The 17,031-nt window shown below is 40.5% G+C and overlaps 1 protein-coding gene across 1 annotated transcript; it reads right to left on the bottom strand.

The window, feature by feature from the left end:
- Window positions 1-941: 941 nt before the first annotated feature.
- LOC122159319 (mitochondrial poly(A) polymerase) lies at window positions 942-16,490 on the bottom strand. Its single transcript, XM_042816801.1, has 9 exons — window positions 16,361-16,490; window positions 14,353-14,525; window positions 13,604-13,837; window positions 13,072-13,296; window positions 8,652-8,863; window positions 6,018-6,244; window positions 4,510-4,602; window positions 4,343-4,416; window positions 942-2,585 (listed from the first exon to the last, which is right to left on the bottom strand). The coding sequence occupies exons 1-9, from the start codon at window positions 16,488-16,490 to the stop codon at window positions 2,247-2,249; spliced, it is 1,707 nt and encodes a 568-aa protein (XP_042672735.1). The 3' UTR covers window positions 942-2,246.
- Between the last annotated feature and the right edge of the window lie 541 nt (window positions 16,491-17,031).

Raw genomic sequence — 17,031 nt, 5'->3', positions numbered from 1 at the left:
AAGCACTTGTGACAAGAAGTTATCTTCAGCGTCCTTTAGGAATTTCACAGACCTACCTGTCGCAGTACTCACATATTCCCAGTTTATATCTGGGAAGTTTAAGTCTCCCAAAAGGATGAGTTACCGATCCAGAGATTTATCTTCATTGCTTGTGGAACACCTCACCTCTGTCGCTATGGATGGATGACTGATAGCAGAAACCAACAACCAATTCTGTTTGCTATCCTTCCCCTTAATCCTTGCCAGAGACTCTCTACCACACTGTCTCTATGTGGGGATCTGTTACGTGTTCTACTCAACAGGGAAAGAGACAACTCACAAGTACTGAAGTGTCACCTAATCTTCAAATGCTTCAAAAAGCTTTCAAGTCTACTCCTTAGGAAACAGAAGAAAACATATCTTGGTTCTATAAAGTTTAAGTTAGCAACAGACTGCTTACCGCATCCATAAGCTTGCTATGAAAATATTTGTATTAGCACCAATAATAAGTTACAGTAAACTTCATCCAGCCTCCAAAAAAGGTCATAGCTTATACACTAGCACAGAGATTTTAAGTAGAAAGCTAAGTTTGAATTTCAAGGCTCAGGAAAGTTAATAGAAGAATTAATTCCTGTGACTAAGATAATAAATCTGTAAGTCATTCTTTGATAGAACATCTAGCAGTGTGAAATGGACACATATGAATATTATTTTAAAACTCAAATAAATTAATGTAGCATTGATCTGTCCCTCAAAGTCTGTTTAGACTGTTAACTGCTGAACTCCTTATCGAGCAGTGTTTTTACAGATACTCTGGAATTACACATTACTTCCTTTATGATCTCTAATAAATATATCTCAGGGAAAAGAGACATGATAACACCAGTTCTGACAAACAAAAAGAAAAGCCCACAAGAAAGCATATACCAGAACAGCATTAAAGAATCTAGAAATACCGAAAATGAAAGTTATCATAAACATGAATATTGCATCCGTAGGACAATCTCTCATTTACAGTAATTCTTGTACAGTACTTCTTTAAGAGTCAAAATAACAATCTGTGTAATTGTTCTTATCATGCTTGCCATTTAGTTTTAATGCATCGGTGGCACAAACTGGACAGGCAGAATAATCACAAATCTACCTGAAAATCTGTACTTTGTGTGCTCTCTTTCCATTTCTCTTTGTGTCTTCATTCCTTCCAGCCCCCTCTCTACACTCCCCCAAAAACACTCTCTTATGGTATAAGCACAGAGAACTCAATGCTTTCTTCAAGGCAGTGAGAAAAGTTGACTCTTGCTGGCCTAGCTGATCTGAAACATGGACAGTCAGCACTCCACTGAGTATCTGAAAAGTAAGACAGGACTGTGGGCTCAAGTATGTTACAGGATTTCCTGTGAAATCTCAAAAAGGACAAAAAGAGAAGCAGAGATAGCGAGAGGAAGGTTTTGGTGCTGTCCAGTAGGCAGCAACTTTCAGGAGAGTTGATAAGGCCAGAAGGGCACCAAAAAAAGTCCCCTACTGGAACCTGAAGTACAAGCTTAAATTGAAGGCAAAATCAGAAACATGAGCTGATGAGTCGGAACAAGCACTATCTGCATAAAAATAATAAAGATTTGGTTGAAGAAGTTTGAGGACAGGTGGTAAACACAAGCACACCCACTTTTCCAACACAAAACAGGTGCTCTATCCTTGGAGAGCAATAACCTACGAAACTGTAAACCCTGTTATCTAATTCCATTCTCTTTATTTTTGTCTTAGCTCTAGCCCCATGAATTGAAAACAATTACAAAAATAGACACATGCACTTTACTTTTACTGGCTTCCTGCATGTGACTGCAGCAGAAGCAGTGGTTCAAAATTCATCTTCTTTTAAGATGTACTTTCACTGAAAGGGGGTTACTTCTTGAGCTTTTACTTAACCAAAAAGAACTAACTGAAACAATTCCCAGTGGCTTTTTCCCATGCTCCTCTTTTCGTTCGTTTTTTTTTCTTTTTTGAAGAGTGACCAAAGTCTACTTCCAAAATGTACCTGTAAAATTTGCATTTTAATGCTCTTCATTCACAAAACACAGGGAAAAGTGAAGAGTAAAGGAGGAGATGATGTACAGAAAGTAGACCTGTACAAAAAACATCACAATGACAATCAGAGGCCACCCAACTCTCCATTTCACCACACAAGAAATATTAAAAGCAATATTCTTCAAATTGTGCCACATTCAATTCCTAAAACAGAACAGCAGCTACTGTGTTTTCTGTGCTGAAAGTCACTTTCCCACTGCTTTCTGTACGTTGTTTGCATCACTTAACTTTAAAGAGTCCAAGAGGCTTTTGATTGTTTCACTTCCCATTCCCTTTGTCCTACTCTTCATCGTGTTTGGATTGCTTTTTCCAAATGGTATCAGTACAGCTGCCAGTCCCCAGGGTTCCTTATTGATCATCTGCTGAGTTTTATCTTCCTTCTGTAAAATCCAGGCACTTTCTCTGGCCACAGCAACAAATTTCTCCAGCTGTGGCTGATTAACATTCTTGCTGATATTAAGGTCTTGTTCAAAAGGATTCCAGATATAAAGAGGAGACGACTCAGGTTTATTTACTTCCTTTCCCTGCAGATAGTGTGAAGAAAAAGTTGCACATATGCATCATACGCTGAGCAAGGAACAAATCACTCAAGTGACTACACTGAGAGTTTTCTGACCCAGAAGACCACTTTCTGGGGAAAAAAATAGGCATCATTAATCAAGTTAATTTTCCTGCCAATCTGAGCGTAGGACTCCTGTTCTCTAAATCCTCTTTGTGGTTGCTTTCCTTGCCACACTGAACTTTCCTTCAAGGCAAAGAATGTACTACAACAACTCACCCTGTCTTTTTGGCCGTTCTCCCATTTGCTTTTCCACAAACCTCAAACTCCACTTGCTGCAATCTACTCCTATCTCTGTTTGTGTATGGGCAGCATGAGTATCAAGTTAACGTGCACAGCCTAGTCTGATAAATGACTTCATGAGCTTCACCTGTTAAATCATTTCTCTCACAGTGCTCACTAAGAGCTGGTATAATAAAGCAAGATTACTGCCCTGGCTGAAATTCTCCCCAGTTCAGTTTGTCATTTAAGTACAGAGCTATTTAGACCACGGTCCACTTTCATGCACTTAGTATGGTAAAATACAAGTTATTGTCAACTATGTAGTTTGCTAGTTATATACACTTCCATCACACTGCTTATCAGCACTCCTCAGGTGACTTGCTGTGCAGTACAGCATCTCTACAAGCCTTCCACTGCATGTCCTACCAGGAACCTAGCAGCTAATGCTAGTCCAGAAGTGTTCACATGCATGCTGCATACCCTTGCTCCAGGGCTAGGACAACTAGTTAAACAGAAGAACATCCACAACGCAGACATTTCCCTTGTCCAGTTCAGGATCAGCACAAGGAGGTTTGTTATGGTGTTGTTTTGTTTTTTTTTTATTTTTTATTTTATTTTTTATTTTTTAACTTGCCTTTTAAGGCATAGTGGCAAACAACAGTTATCCAGCTTACTTAGTTTCCAGATTGATCTATATCAGAAAAACAAACAACTTCTATGCCAGAAACTGTTAGTGCTAAAGTAGGAAATGAAACACAACCAAGAGTGACCACACAGCAACAAAGCAATGAAAGCCCTCAGTCTGCAAGAAGCCCAGCAGGAACAGGTGTTAGTAGTTACTGTATTTGCATATATGTCTCTATTATGCCTTCATATACATACTCACACAGAAATCCCCAAAGAGCATGACTTAATTATATAAAGAAAACATGATTACAGTGCAGACCTCTTGGTAAGCATACAATCATGTTATCTGTCATGCTCACTGAGTTGTAACTAGGCTAACTGAAGGTTGATGGTAACTGCAGCAAGAAACAGAAGTGTAAAAAGCAAGTTTCAAAACTCAGTTTAAATTTTAATGTGGACACTGTTTGGATTTGTACTCACAGCTTGAAACGCAAAGTTTTTAAGTGTGCTATGTTTGTCACTGACTTTTGCTACGACAAATATTGTGACATTTTAAAAGTTCCTGCTTTTTAAAACAGTCACTTTTTATATAGGGTGGTCACAAAAGAATCATAAAGACTAAGCATCATAGTTTCTGCTTTCCAACATATACAAGTACTGACACAGCACTGTTAAGAATGTTACCATAAGCAATCAGGGTTCGAGGAGAAAGCTCTTCCTTCAAGCAGAGGACTCAGTTTCTGGTAACAACCGATTTGAATGCACACTGCATACATACTTAAAAATGAAAGCAGTCGTTTAACACGGGCAGTTGCTCAAACTGAAGACAGTAGAAGTTTAATTGATAACGATGAGAAATTAAAATTCATTTACCTTTCGAAGATTTATGGAATTCTTTCTGAAGTCGAAGTTTCCAAAGTATTGAAAAAAGTCACACAGCAACTCATCTGAGGGAGAGAAAGCGAACCAGCATTGAGCATCGCGGAGATGTTTATTGTCAGCACACTCAGAAAAAGCAAAGGTAATGAAGATTTACCTACCAAGCGTTTCCGTGTTTTTTGTAGGCTTAACCTTGCTGAAGTCGCTCACAAATGAGCAATCATACCCTCCAATTACATGTTTGTCTTTTTCATCTGAAACAAAAATTGCAAGCGTATTTTGAACAGATAAAAAGTAAAATGCCATTGTACATAACAAAATTCAGATATAAGACATATATAAGATTTCAATGAACGTACCGTATTAAGTAATGCAAATTACAAACTCATAACAAACTTTAAGGCTAAGATTCAAATTAAATGGTTAAAGATTTAAAAGGAAAAACAAATCTTTGGACAAACTAAGGGAAAATGTATTTTCAAAAACCTACAGGAATAAGGTGTATGACATCTATATATCTCTGAAGTTGAAGCAACAAACATGGTATCTCTGCATACAGAGCTTTATAATACACTGAGCCAGTAAAGTTTTCTGAGGTTAATAACTACACAAAGGCATCAACAGCTACACTCAAGCGTCCATCCTCTTTTTCAGAAAAGCTATTAGGAATATCTTGTAAAAATTTCATAAATAGCTGTTTCGTTATTCTGCGTATACAAGCGCTTCATTTTTGAGAGTCTGTTGGTAACTGCTAATGGAAACATTCAAATTATTTTAAAGCAACAGAAGGCAGATCATCTTCTCAAAGCTTCCAAGGAAGCATGTCAATAAGCTGTGGAAAAAAGCAAGGAATCAAGAATTTGGGATGTCATTTTCCATGCTTTGTTCAATTAGCTGAAGATAACATGCTCTGAAATTGAAATATTACGACAGTCAGAACAACTTGCTTATTAAGGTAAAAAATTATTTGCAATTGCCCTGAATAGTCTCAAGGACATTACAAAGAGTGTGGGAATACAGGTACACTTGGTGTCTTTAAAACAAAACACAGAATTGTAGAATCACAGAATCACTCAGGTTGGAAAAGACCTTCAAGATCACCAAGTCCAACCGCAACCTATCCGTCCTACCCTAACTCTAACAACCCACCACTAAATCATGTCCCTGAGCACCACATAAAACAGTTTTTGAACACATCCACGGATGGTGACTCAACCACCTCCTTGGGGAGCCTATTCCAGTGCTTAACAACCCTTTCTGTAAAGAAGTTTTCCTGATCTCCAACCTAAACTTCCCCTGGCACATATAATAATCTGCACAAAATCCTTAAAACCTGCAGAGACATTTTAAATCTTACGAGTCTGCTGCAAAATAAACAACAAAAAGAAACAGCGTGAGAGCACTGGGAACATAAATGATTTTAAGTTGTCCAAGGCACTCTGAGCAGAATTAAGCACTGTACTGAAAACTGATGTGGTTTGCATTTTAGGATAAATTACTTTTACAAAAAGTACATATGAAACTTCCACGTTCCCTCAAACATCAGGCACAGGCAATGCATATTGCTACTTGAGAGCACAGAGGAATGGCTTGGGTTTATTCCTAACCTTACAAAGTTACAATAATTGTGAGAAACGCCTCAAGCTCTTTCACAAACAGTTGCTCTTACCTGCCAGCTCTTTAAGTTGGTCTAGTGTTGGAATGATAGGTGGCGATCTCTTTTGCAGAAAAAACATGATCATCATGGTTAAAGAGAAGTTTGTAATCCAGGTACCAGGCACACTGTTTGTAAGGCCATGAACACGGGCCCAGCATCGTAAACTGAACACCAGAGCTCTCACACGGGGATCTAAACAGCCGTAAATATACAGGAGTTCTGAACACCTTATAGCAATGCTGAGGAAGAAAAAAAGTAAGACGTAAATAATTATGCAATTATTATTATGATGCCAGTGCTGGCTGTTCAGCACAAATTATCAGTTATAAGGGAAGAGAGCATCAATATAAAAACAAAGAAACAAACAAAAATCCACATATAACTTTTATTCATGGAAAACAAACAAACAAAGCAGATGAAAGAGTCTGAAATTGTCCAGGATAATGTATCTGATAACCGCCAATAATAAAAAGGATACAGTTAAAGGTAAACAATAATACTGCACTTGTGCTGTTTCCTGTTTCCTTGTTCCACAGGATAGTGGAAAAGAAAAAAGAACATTATGTATTTGGAGTTAGATCTACACACAGTCAAGGCCAAAACCACATAATTTAGCCATAATTGCCTTTGGGCTGTACTAGAGAACATCCCTATCCTAACATAGAGGGGGAAAAAAACCAATACAAAAAATACAAAATAAACTTATCTTACAATCTCACTCTAAAGACTTAACAATTTATTGATTTTCCAACAACTAACGTTTGAAGTTGGATGTCATTCAGTTTGTGACAGCATAAAATGCACTTAATCTTGTTTGAAAACAATTCTGAAGTATTAAAAATGTTATTGGTGTGACTGGAAGAAATTTGAAGTCGTTCAGCAAATTCTTTAAACAAACACAAGCAGACACTGCAGCTGAAAGCAGCAGCTTTGCTCCCAGGTGCTCACTCTTATTTCTGTGTTACCACATCCATTGTGCTGACAGTTGTTCATAATAACTATCCAAATCCAGGTCCTGCTGCAAAACAACTAACCTGGAAGGACACAAGTTTTCAGATGGATCAGCTCTGTTTCATCACATGGATGTACAAACTTTCTTATAGTGTACAAATGGGAGGGCAATATAGAGCAGATAATAAATGGAAGGAGGATGTGAGAGCAAGACTTACATTGCAAAGCTAGTTTAAAGTGCTTGCTGAACTACCCTGCTCTTACTTCCAGTCTTGCACTCAATTCCTCTAAAAATTCACCAAGGCATTTGGGGATGGCTGCTGCATCAAAGCCTTCTAATACCTGCACTTCTAAAGTTTCAATTGTGAGGTTCTCCTTGTGTCCACAAAGATTTCTTATTTCTCCAGGTAACAATACTAACATAGTCCCACAAAACCATCTTTTGCAGAGAATTAAAAAGAAAAAAAAAAATACCTGCCAGGAAACCTATGCTGACTCTCACTGTGGCTAAACATTAAAAAAATGTTAATGTTGTGACAATACTGAACAAATCATAGAATCATAGAATCACCAAGGTTGGAAAAGACCTAAAAGATCACCCAGTCCAACCGTTCACCTATTCCCAATAGCTCCCACTAAACCATGTCCCTCAACACAACATCCAGCCTTTCCTTGAACACCCCCAGGGTCGGTGACTCCACCACCTCCCTGGGCATCCATTCAGTGCCTGACCACCCTTTCTGAAAAGTAATACTTCCTCATGTCCAGCCTGAATCTCCCCTGCCATAGCTTGAAACCATTCCCTCTGATCCTAATATATATATATCACATATAAATATCACAGAACTCCTGTATATTCTGAAACAGAATGTGGGGTAATTCAGAAAATTCAGTCTGACTGACCTGACCGCATCTGATGTGTGCAAATTACAAAATCTGTAGTAGAAGGTGAGTTGAAAAGAATTTTGAAAGACAATCACTTGTGTTTTACCATCCCCAACAAAAAAAATGGGGATGTACTTGTTTTTAATTCTGTGATGCATACATCACAGGTGGTTATTTCTTAATAAAGTAAGTGACTGCAAAACAAATAAATCAAATGCTTGACTATCAGCCACTGATTACCTAAAAACATGGGAGCAATCTGAAAAGGAAAAAAGATGCAGAGAACAATTTGTGAGATGCCTGCTCCCTCTACTGGGTGCTGTTGTGAATGGTACAAATGACAGTAAAACTTCAGGCTGCTTTCTAATGCACAATGTTAATGCAGTATTCCAAATCTTTTGCCCATAAAAAGGATGCAGAACCCAAAATAACTTGAAATCCAATGACTGCAAATCAGCTGATAATTACAATTATCATGATATGGCTGCTTAATTTGGAAAGCAATCCAAACAAGGCTTTGCATATACATGTACATGAAGAGATGACTGAAGAACCATGTCTGCTTTCAGTTCCTTACAAGACAACCTTATTGGGAAGGCAGTTTTTCAGTTTTTGCTAGCAATTACTTACTACACTGGAGAAACTGATATTTAACACACTAGGAAACAAAATTCTAATAGGCAAAAATATCCCTTTCAGACCCAACATTCATATTTGATACAAAACACAGAACTGAGTTGGCTGAAAACTTCTCATGACAAGTTTCCAGAACTTAGTATTCACCCTGAACCATTTAAAACCAGGTCTTACCTGTTGCTCACTGACAGGTCGCACTGGAATCCTGTTGGTTGATGGGAGAATTTCACCAGGGGGCAGCGAGCGTTGAGTATCTTCTGTACATTTGAATACCCAGGACCAAAATTGTCAAGACAGTCACCAATTATAGAAAGAATCTTCTGAGTTGCTAACCTTTCTGATGGCAATCTTTTCATCTGATACTCCATTTCAAAGGGACCTTTTTTCTAACGAAAGATTTTGAAAAGTAAACTGTTAGTTCTGGAACTAAAGAGAAATTTAAGAATACTTCTGCAAGATTACAAGAGCTTGCAGAGTAGCAGTGTAGTACAGTGGATTTTCCAAAGCAGTCTGCAGACCTTGTAAAAAGTTAAACCACACTGCTTTTTCTTGTACAATTCTTTTCTCAGTGATTCAATTTTTCCCACGCTGATAGTGAGTAACTTACTGTGAAGTTGGCTATTCTGATGAGGGTGCAATGCCACTACATTACCTAAAACAGTTCATGTGGGATTCTCAAGACGGCACATATGTTGACTGAAGAAGGTATTACAAGGCAGGAGGGACAAAACACAACCAAACTGTAACTTGCCAATTTCAAACCACCAGTAATTCTATTTCATAACCTCAAAGTACAGTGTACTAGTTAGTACAAGTATAAAGGAAAATGCCTTTTTATTTAAAAATAAAATAAAAAATCAGCACGCGAGTTGCTTGCTGCTTCAAGATGAAGGTTAGTTTCCTTAAGATTTAAAGTAATTCCACCAGAGCAGCTGCCCTCTGACATCAGGCGTAAATTTCCCTGTGGATCTTTGAATTTTGAATTGTCACGTGCAGTTTACATCCCAATAAAACAACCTACAAAATCTGTTCTCTTTATACTCTCTCAGTTTTTAAGCCTCAGCTAATTTTGCTTGCTGACCTGATGCTTGATAGCGGCTTATCCTCCCCTCTGAAGCATACGATGAATAGAACATGAATTCACGCAATACAAAGAGCATTACATGGTGAATTAATTAGTCCTCCAGGAGACAAGTAAAGGTGGTCACTTTTGTTGTCAGCATGCCAGTGCAAAGAATGCAGACCGGCAAAACAGTTCAGAAATCACAGACCTTGCAACCCTTCCTACAGTTACACCTCAGGAACTGAAATTTATGTCTCTGTGATAACAACGAAGGTAACCTTTCCTTGCTGCCAACAGAGCTAGCATATGTGTGAGTGTATCAGAAGAGTGGTCCCTAACCCCACAGCGCTGTGCAGCTTCATGCTACAGCAGTGCTGGCTCAAAGGAGCCTGCAACTATGAACTCTGAGAGAGGTAACAGGAGAAAAAATATAGAGGGACTTGGCTGACACATAGGCATCCTGGGTGGCAGCTCGATATCTTAGAAGCTGGATGGACTTTTTCATGATGAAACAGACGCTCTTAGTTGGTAGAACTTACAGATGGAGTTTTGGTTTCTCTTGTGGGAGAACGAAGTACTGACACCACTTGTGATTCTCCATCAGTTCTTACCATGCCACTCAAAACAGGTTTGAACAAACTACTACTTTGGGGGTAAATTCATTACCCTTGGTAGCTTAAATGTTATTCTCAAACACCTGTTGTTACTCTAAACTTATCACAGAACTCTGCTTTAAGTCATTCACTGATCTGCCAAACCACCAGAAGTTGGAAACAAATGCTGTGCTGATAATCTGATCTTGGGAAGGGAACTAATTACTGAAGTACTGATGATGTGGACTGAAATGTCTCTAGAAAGGCTAAATACTGGGAGAGCAACCATGAACTAGTTGTCCTTGTGATCTGAGGCATCTAAGAACATGTAAAGAAATGCTAATTAAAAAAAAAGCTAAGGGAAGTTCTATTGTCTAGGAAATCTGTCATTAGAATGACATCGTTCATTATGTCAATCAAAAGAAAATCTCCTTGTTCTATACCTTGATTGCAAAACTATTTTAGAAGCTGATCTCAAGCACAGCGATGTTAAAGTGAGAATTTCTGTTCCACTGATCTTACAAAATAGGACTGCAGTGACACGAATCATTCAATTTAATCTGAATTTATTAAGCATTCTCTAATACTCCATGATATCGAGGCATGTCATCACTTCAAAATTCAAAACATAAAAAACAACAAAAGAGAAAAAATATTTTAAAATGGGCAGCTGTGATTACACTTGCCTCCCTTCTTGATTTGCAAATGTTTTTCAAAACCACAAACAAAAAGTTGACCTCTCAGGATAAATGACATCAACAGCCAAATGTTCTTTTTCAGGGCGTTAATACAGGAATCATAGACTCACAAGGTTGGAAACGACCTACAAGATCATCCAGTCCAACCGTCTCCTCATCACCATTGCCTCCACCAGCACTAAACCACATCACGCAGCACGTCATCCAGACGCCTCTTGGACACCGCCAGGGACGGCGACTCCACCACCTCCCTGGGCAGCCATTCCAGTGCCTGACCACTCTGAGAGAAAAAGTTCTTCCTTATGTCTCATCTAAACCTCCTCTGATACAACTTGCGGCCATTGCCCCGTGTCCTGCTCGTTGCCTGGGAGAAGAGGCCAAATCCCTCTTCACCACAACGTCCCTTCAGGAGGTTGTACAGTGCAGTGAGGTCTCCCCTGAGCCTCCTCTTCTCCACACTGAACAATCCCAGCTCCCTCAGCCGCTCCTCATAAGACTTGTGCTCCAGACACCTCACCAGTTTAAAAAGATTTTTAAAAAACAAAACAAAACAAAACAGTTAGGACTTCTGCAGAACAATGACCAATTTGATGATCTCTCTTCCAGCTTCCACACATTAAGTCATACATTTTAGGTATACTCATTTTTCTCAGAACTGGGATTAATGCCCTACTGAAGTACATGTGCTCAGAGAAATCATATGCTTACCAATCCAACACAGTTTCTAATACCAGTCTGACTGAACAACAGATATATGCATATAAAAAGGATTAAAACAAATGTTAAACTGTGGGAAAGATGTTTTCACACCTAAGATTCACCATGACCCACTGCCTTTCTTCCTTAGGCCTGTTTTGTAATTCTGAATTCATCTTCTTCATCGCAAGACTGCCTTCAGAGTGCAAGTTTTCTTTTGAAAATATGACATGAAAGAAGGATTTTACTGCTGCAGAGCATCAATACCAAATTCAGCTAGTTACAATATGTGCTTTGAACACAGGCATTTTATACTTAGATTTTTTCCCCAAAACTCAAGAGGCAACTAAATGTAAAGGGTTCTTGGATTTTAACCCTTCCAACAAACTCTCAGTGATCCTGTCTTTCTGCTGACATATCTTTCATTATAATCAATCACTGCAATAAAAATGAAAACTCTGAATTGAAGGCATATTTCTTTAAAAATCAAAAACAGGGCAAAACAGAAGTAGCACAGAAAAGCTGAGCAAATCAGCTTTCAAAGTGTCCCAATTCTCACCTCCTTTCGTATTTCCTTCTCCAATTCAAAAGGAATTGCCTACATGCACCAGGACTAAGATACAACCCATTCTAAATAACCTTTACAATCTGAAGCTGCCTGAATCCCAATACAGGGATACACAGCAGAGATTTCCACATCCTCGCATGGGTGAAGACACAGTTAAGATAAAATTTAATATGTGTGCTGAAGAAAGCAATGCTGTTCCCTGAGTATTGCTTATTGGCAGTCTTGTGTAACCATCCAACTTCTCAAGATACAGATGGAAATTCTGCATTTAGTAATCAAATTCAAGTGAACATATTTCAATTTCAAGCCTCTACACTTGCTTAGTAAGCATCACTTGTCTTGGTGCTTACTGCAGTGTTATCAATGAGATAATCAAATAATTACAAAGTACATTATGGAAAGTGCGACAACTAAGGACGTCCGCATTATTATTTGGCTCAGCTCCTGTTTCACTCCTAGGTCCTACTCCCAGCACACCCTCAGGTTCCTTCCATGAGTAACCCAAACCAATTCCCTTCTCAATGAAACCACCTGATGCTAACACTATAAATTGTCTCCAGACAGACACTGCAAACATGAACAGCACTAACTGCAATTATCCACCAGCATTACCCCAGCAGGTCCCAACACCTCCACACACCCTTGGAGGTAATGTTTCTGTAGCACTGTTACAGTAACTTTTTAACCTGAGGAAAAACAATCTGATAGCCCTCTCAAAATGCACACGCACACACATGCATAAGATTATTATGTATCAGGATAGAGAGGACCCTAAAATCACAGCCCAGTATTGGTCAAGTCCAGCAGCTCCAGAAAAGAAAAAAGCAGCAGGACTGGAAGGTCTGGTATTGCTGAATTAGCTTTGGAGGATGAAGGTTTTCTTCAGCCTGACAGTACACACAAAGTCTGCACAACCAGCAAATTATTTTCTTCCTATTACAAAGAATGAGGACTGGAGCCGCCAGCATCATCTTACCATTTTTGTAGGATGCTTCTGTATATCACGGAAGTCCAGAAACATGTCCACATCACACCCCAATTTGCCAAAGGTGTTCACTGAAGAGCCAAATGGCTTTACAGTGCTGTCTGGAAAATACGCGCGTGCAAAATCCCGAACCAGAGAACAGGCCAGGTATCGGAGCTTGATGTTTTCTTCTGTAAGTTGATACTCATCCAGCAGAGTGTACATTTGACTGCTTACCTATTTAAGAAAATAAACATTGCTAAAGCATAGCGACCCATCTTCTGCCTACCGATATATATTTTCATCCACGTACTATCACTGCTCTTAAACAACTTTAGACTCAAACAAGTTTATTTCCTACAGACAAAATTATTGTAAGCATCAGTCATTTTTTTCTATTTGTTTCAATGCATGACAGCCATTGCCACAATTCTAACAGGGGTTATTTTTTTAACAGAAAAAAAATGCTTTAAAAGCTTCACACGACCACTTGCAAATGTTACATGGACAAGGTTTGTTTGCATTTGAGAGAACTTATACTTACACTGTCTGCACGACAAAGCTTTGGAATAAGCTCATTCACTGGAATGTGAGACTGAGGAGAGAGGTTGACTGGCCTTTCTTCAGCAGCTTGACTACCAGGGTTTTTCAGCGTGAAAGTAAAAAGTCTGGATTTATACGGGACAACATGATGCTCAGCAGCCCTTGGAATTCCAGTAACAGCCTGTAGTGAGGCTACACTGCTCTTCTCTGAAAATTCTATTAAAGCATGAATACCCTAAAACATTAAAAATGGAAACAGTTAGATAAATGCATATGAGCATTGAACTGATTGCACTCACATTATTCAGACCTGCCTGGGAATACTACGGCATATTAGTAAGAGTCCTGAAGCTGAATGGTAGCTTCTGCACGTTAATACTTTAAAGATAATTTTATACAAAACATCAAAAAAATTTAAGCTGTTATTCTTGATAGTAAGCACTAAATCTACCTTCAAAAAGAAGCATAACAAAGGGTTAGCTCTATTTTTCAGACAATCAGCAGTGCAATATTAAAATTTCAAACATTTGGCACAAAATCTTTGGCGAGATTCACTTAAAAACAGGCATTGCTTAGGTAATTTAAACACAAAAATTTGTTGTGCAACACCTTGTAAACAATAATAAAGACAAAAACTAGTTGAATATATTGTGTTTAATATGCATAACTTAGATGTATGAAGGCTTGACCAAATGATTGTGTTTCTTTTCATCCAAGTTTAGATTCTAGTTTGTATTGTCAGCTACTTACACGATTTTCAAAAAAGAAGTAATTGTCAATGTTTCCATGACTGGATAAATACTGCAGTAATTTTTTTTCATTAAGTTTTGATGGGCACTTAATTAACACACTCCGATCTGCCTGTTCCAATCGTTCTGTCTGAACCTCAGTGAATGTCTTCTTCCTGCTACTGACTTCAGCATCTGTAAGAAGAAACAAGCATCAAGCTTTCCTTCTACACAAATATATAAAACTGATTTTTGTTCTCTGCTCTGGGTTTGCTCTTGCACTCTGGGAGGATCACAGCAAAACAGAAAACTCCAGAGAGAAAGAAATACATTCAGAAGTGTATTTCTCTCACAAATGTATACATTTTCTAAGAACAAAGAATAGAAAATGTAGGATGGAAACAATATTGACCTTCCTCGATACCACAGGACATCTGATGATATGAGGAATCTTTGGTCTCTGATTTGCTACTCACCATTAGAAACTCAGCACGTGAGTCCAGCATCAGCACCAGACAGAGCTACACTGTTAGCAAGCTGCTCTAAAAAGATAATGCCTCTTTGCCACCACAAAAACAGCACTTTCACCTTTGGAACAATTCTACACTTGGTTATTTTTACAACTCATCATCTTCCTTTACAGCAAACTCCTACACAAAATTTTCTTTTTGTACTGTATTTTCATCAACTCACTTCAAATAACGCGCAGAACAGTCACACCTTGCCACACTACTGGCAATCTATACTACTGCTGCTGACAGTCAACAAAATCAGCATGGAAATAAGATATGCTGGAATATCCAGAAATACAGAAAACACATCCCAAACCTGAATTATAATTGCAAACCTGCACAACTCAAATAATCAAATGACCACACCATGTTACATGTTGAAGGCTTCCTGTTCACACTACCATTCATAACTCAAGATTGGGAAGACAGAGAGCATGCAGCTATTTCCCTGTGGCTACCACTTGCTACACAGATTCAATAGGCTGCTTTCTTTGACTTTGCGGATTGAAGAAAATCTTCTAACCAAACCTGTTAGCATCTATACTTATGCAAAAAAAAAAAAAAAAAAAGAAGTTCTACGGTTTCTTTCTGCCTTTTACACGAGCTACGTAGCACCGCTCATCAAAATAATGAAGAGGCACAAGTCACTGAGTATCAACAGTAGACAGTCCTCAGATGAATGTGTTCATTTTAAATGCTTGAGACGCAGTCCTCATTGCTTTCTTTCTTCCTCTGTACAATGTTTCAGGTTTGTGTCATAGCCTTGTAGTCACCAAACAGGTGCTCACCTGCACTGCTACTGGTCCCCCATGGTGCTCAATGCACCCTAATGCTGCCCTCTGTGATGCCAACATACCTGTTCACATAGCATGGAGCAAACCAGGTGAGACAAACGACCTAATGCATACACCAAAACAAGAGGATTAACTGAAATCTGGACGTGGTCCTTCACCCAACTTGCTGCATGCTTGTTAATCCAGGGACAGAAACACCACAGAATTGTGTTTCTTCTGTGTGACTGTCATACTACAGCTCAGCCTTCCCCGCTACAGAACTACAGAATGCCTCTCAGGCTCAGAAACAGGAGCATACACGTGGCCGCCTAAGGCCTTTCCAGCTCTGACTCAGGCGCACGGGCACAGTCTGGCTGCCTGGACCGAGCTGCACAGCACGGCCACGGCACACCGCTCAGCCCTCTCTGCTCCGTGACTCGTCCTGAAGGCGCAGCTAAACCCCTGGGTTGCTCAGCGGGACGGCCATCTCCGCTTAACCCACCTCCGGCCTCCACGCACGCAGTACGCCTAGGCCGGGCGGCGGGCCCCGCTCTCCCGGCTGCAGTCCGAGCCGGGAGTTCACACGCCGACCCCGCCGCCCTCGGCCGGTCTCAGCCGGGACGCCGCGACCAGCGGACGCCCCGCGGCCTCTCCCGGAGCGTCACCGCCCGTCCGCCCGCCCCCCAAGAGGACACACGACGGCCCGAGGCGAGCAGGGAGCGCGGCGCGGCCCGCACCGCCTCACCTGCCTCCTCGGCGCCGGCCGCCCGCTGCAGCGCGGGCCCCGAGGAGCCGAGGCGGGCGGCCGCCGGGCCGGGGGGCAGCAGGCGGCCCCGCAGCAGGCACAGAGCCCGCCCTCCCGCACGCTGCGCCATCGCCCGGCCGTTCCGAGCCGCCTGCCGGCATCGCGCACGCGCACAGCGCCCGGCCTACGGCAGCCGGCGGGGCTCAACCCGGCGCCTCCGCGCGTCTCTCGGCAGGAGTCGTGTAGACCTGGGGGGAGGGAACCGTGGGCAGAAAGGTGGGCCTGGAGAGCCTGTGGAGAGCCTGAAGGCGTAGCTTTCATCTGAGCGATTAATTAAAAAGTAAAATAAAACGCGTCCGAGCAGTCACATACATAAGACCTGTGGGCACACCGGTAGCGTAGGTTAGGGGTGAGGTTAGTGCCTGCTTAGCAGTGCTCTTTGGCGAGCTGCACTCTTGTATGTCCTGTGGGGACTATGGTTGTGTAACTTACCCTGATTCTGTATCCCTGGATGACCCAGAAGACTGCTTGTAAAACACTGCCTTTGAATTAATACCCTATTTCACAGAGCGTGAACTCCGGTTTCCTCCACGTGTCCATAACAAGTACACAAGCTTCCTCAGGAATCCTACAGCACATCCTTCCCAAATTCATTGATGTGGGGTGGGAGA

This window comes from Centrocercus urophasianus, unplaced genomic scaffold (assembly GCF_019232065.1).
Source record: "Centrocercus urophasianus isolate 14NV4802_14NV808 unplaced genomic scaffold, USGS_Curo_1.0 seq_16, whole genome shotgun sequence".
NCBI classification, from domain to species: Eukaryota; Metazoa; Chordata; class Aves; order Galliformes; family Phasianidae; genus Centrocercus; species Centrocercus urophasianus.
Note: the sequence above shows the minus strand (reverse complement) of the source record. Positions and strands in the feature narration are given on the sequence as shown.